Here is a 2,881-nt window from a genome sequence, read left to right on the forward strand (position 1 = left end):
AACAAAAACATTGGTTATATTATTTAGCTCTACACAACACATTACTAATGTTTTTGAACATTTTTCAATGAGGGGGGAATTACCATGTATATACAAAGAGCTCCTATATTCTCTTAGTTTGGCTTTTTCTTTTTGCCTTACAAAACATATTTTTTCACCAATCCCTCAAAATATTTTTGGGATTAACTAATCCTCTCTTGAAAAAACTTGGGATTATTGTTTTTTTTTAAACAATAGCACAAGCATTTGGATTCTCTTCCATGCTCTGCACATAGTAATATGTGGTCATGTGGGGGTTGTATGCTCTATAAGCCTTCACAAGTTCCAAAACAGGGTCCGGTGGTGGCGGTGCCGGTGCCGGAGCAGCCTCTTTCTTCTTATCCTCCTCTTCCTTCTTCTCTTCTTTCTTTTCTTCTTTCTTTTCTTCCTCTTTCTTTGGTTCCTCTTTCTTTGCCTCCTCCTTCTTTGGCTCTTCCTTACCTTCTTCTTTCTTAGCCTCTTCTTTTTTGGGCTCTTCCTTCTTGGGCTCCTCCTTCTTGGGCTCCACTGCTGGCCCAACTGAAATTATATCTGTGTGCCAATACTTTCTCAGTTTACTCACTACATTTACTGGATCCACTGTCCCAATCACTGTGAGTTTCTTATCCTTCATGTCCATTGATATGGCATCAATCCCTGAAATTGAAGAATGTGATTTTAATCAGTTAAACACAGATTTGGGTGATAATTTCAAACCCACAAGACATATAAATATAACACAGTACATGGTTTGTTTGTTTTTTTTTTCTTTGGGCTAACTTAATGATCCTGTATCTTAAACCCACCCACTCTTCAATTGTACAAGAGAATGCATTGAATGCAAGTTTCATATACTGAAGTATGACTATATACTATATACATACATATATATAAGTAGTACTAGTGCTAGTGTAGCTATGTACCCTAATTGAACATATACTTTACAATAAAAGAGTGGTTTTCTTAAGTGACACTTCTAACCATAATTTAATACTTTCATTCTTGAGTGATTGTGAGTGTGAATCCATCATTATAAAAGTGGTAAAAGCCAGCAATGATCTTGAAAATGAGAACAAAGAAAAAGAGAAAATGCCAGCAGTAAAAATCATGTTATAATATACAACTTTGTCAAGCCATAGAAAAAAAGCAGCTAGCCTAACACTATGCCCAAATCTCCACCACGTACACATCTGAGTCATCACTCTCAACACTTGTCAAACAAACCATATGAACACTTTGCTGCAAATTTCTTCACAATTTTCTCCAAAAGAGAGAGAGAGAGAGAGAGAGAGAGAGAGAGAGAGAGACTGTTTATATTATTATTATTTTATTATAATAGTACTTTCCTTTTTGTATGGTCAAGAAACAAATCTATGACTGTTTGGTGGGATGTTGAATATTTTTCTTAAGAAATAAATGAATAAGAACAAAATGGTCTTGTATCATACAATCTCACTAATTTTTAAAACATTTGATTTCATTCTTAAAATTGATGGGTTAATAAAAGAATTATTTCCACCCGAACAAATTAATACTAATTTTTTTCTTTTTTATTCACGTTACTGTCTTTTTAAGCAAACCCATTTATTCAACCCCAACAAATTAAGAGTCAGATGAGTTTTTCTTTAAAAAAAAAAAACCATGTCCATTAGTACCTGGAAGAGTAGAGACTGTTTTCAAAGCTTTCTGCTTAGCTCTGTCATCATGCAAATCCAGCTTTAGTATGACCTTCTGCAAGAAAAACATGGTAACACACCATGAGAGATCTAATCTACCTAAGATCTAATTCTTCTTCAAAGAAATTAAGCTTTATAGCTTTTTTTTTTTTTTAATTTTTTAAAAAAGAAAAAGAACAAAAAGGTTCAAGGTATATAATTTAAAATTTTAAATCCCAAGAATTATTCAAAGTTTAAAGTGAGTAGAATTATATATAGAAACCCAATGGAAAAAAGAGCAAAGTTCTGTGTTTTTTCAAATCAGAACAATTTAATTTGTATAAAATAATATTCCCAGAACTTATTCAAAACAGACAATCTGAATCAACGAAAACCCATGCATCGGAACCAACAAATCTTTTCTTAACAATAAAATAAGACGAAAAATTGTGGAAGAAAAAATCAGACCCAGAAAAGATAAACCAGAGGTGGGGAAATAAAAAAGAAAAAAAAAAGATGGAATCAGACCTTCATTTCCAGTTTTTTTTTTTTTTCCTTTTTCTCCTTTGAGAAGAGAGAGAGATGAAAAAGAAGAAAAAAACTGAGAACAGAGAGGATAGTAGGAATGGGGAAGGGGTATTGAAAAGGAGAGATTGAGACGAAATCGAATAATGCTTTCTTGAAAAGAGAAAAGAGAGAGAGATGGGATTGTTGTTTGGACAGACTTGGTACCAGAAAAATCCGTATCAAAACAAGAAATGCAGAATAGGAGAGAGAGAGAGAGAGAGAGAGAGAGAGAGAGAGATTAGAGGGAGTGAGGTAAGGTTGAGAGTTGAGAAGAGTAGAGAGTTGAGTTGGGTACCCGATCGAACGTGATTTTAAAACAAAGTGCAATGAGTGAAGAGTCCATTGTAATGTTATAATGTACTTAAAATAATTCGAGGGCCATGCAGTAAAAAGAAGGCATTCCCTTCTCCAAGCCCCACTCTCATCCTACTCGCGCGTCTTTTCCACTCTCTAAACCAAACCAACCTCTCTCTTTTTAAATTTCATTTCTTATTTTTTCCATTATTGTTATGTGACCTGTCGTCTTTTCCAAATTAGATGATCGATTACATATTTTTTAGCGATTTTCTTTTTTTCTTTTTTTTTATTTTTTCAGATACAAAAGTAGTACTACTTGACTGATACGATCACAATAATTAGAT

The 2,881-nt window shown here is 33.5% G+C and overlaps 1 protein-coding gene across 2 annotated transcripts; it reads right to left on the reverse strand.

The window, feature by feature from the left end:
- LOC115706403 (heavy metal-associated isoprenylated plant protein 39) lies at positions 1-2,576 on the reverse strand. Of its 2 annotated transcripts, none has more exons than XM_030634043.2 (3): positions 2,536-2,576; positions 1,674-1,749; positions 1-675 (listed from the first exon to the last, which is right to left on the reverse strand). In XM_030634043.2, the coding sequence occupies exon 3, from the start codon at positions 656-658 to the stop codon at positions 227-229; it is 432 nt and encodes a 143-aa protein (XP_030489903.1). In that variant the 5' UTR covers positions 659-675; positions 1,674-1,749; positions 2,536-2,576; the 3' UTR covers positions 1-226. The 2 variants fall into 2 exon arrangements, with proteins under 2 accessions (XP_030489903.1, XP_030489904.1); XM_030634044.2 differs by having other exon boundaries at positions 2,202-2,567.
- Between the last annotated feature and the right edge of the window lie 305 nt (positions 2,577-2,881).

This window comes from Cannabis sativa, chromosome 1, assembly GCF_029168945.1.
Source record: "Cannabis sativa cultivar Pink pepper isolate KNU-18-1 chromosome 1, ASM2916894v1, whole genome shotgun sequence".
In the NCBI taxonomy this organism is placed as follows: Eukaryota; Viridiplantae; Streptophyta; class Magnoliopsida; order Rosales; family Cannabaceae; genus Cannabis; species Cannabis sativa.

Excerpts from the sequence above, each read along its gene's own strand:
- LOC115706403 (XM_030634044.2), bottom strand. Across the intron at positions 676-1,673 it reads AACAGTCTCTACTCTTCCAG|GGATTGATGCCATATCAATG; the intron begins GTACTAATGGAC and ends CTTCAATTTCAG.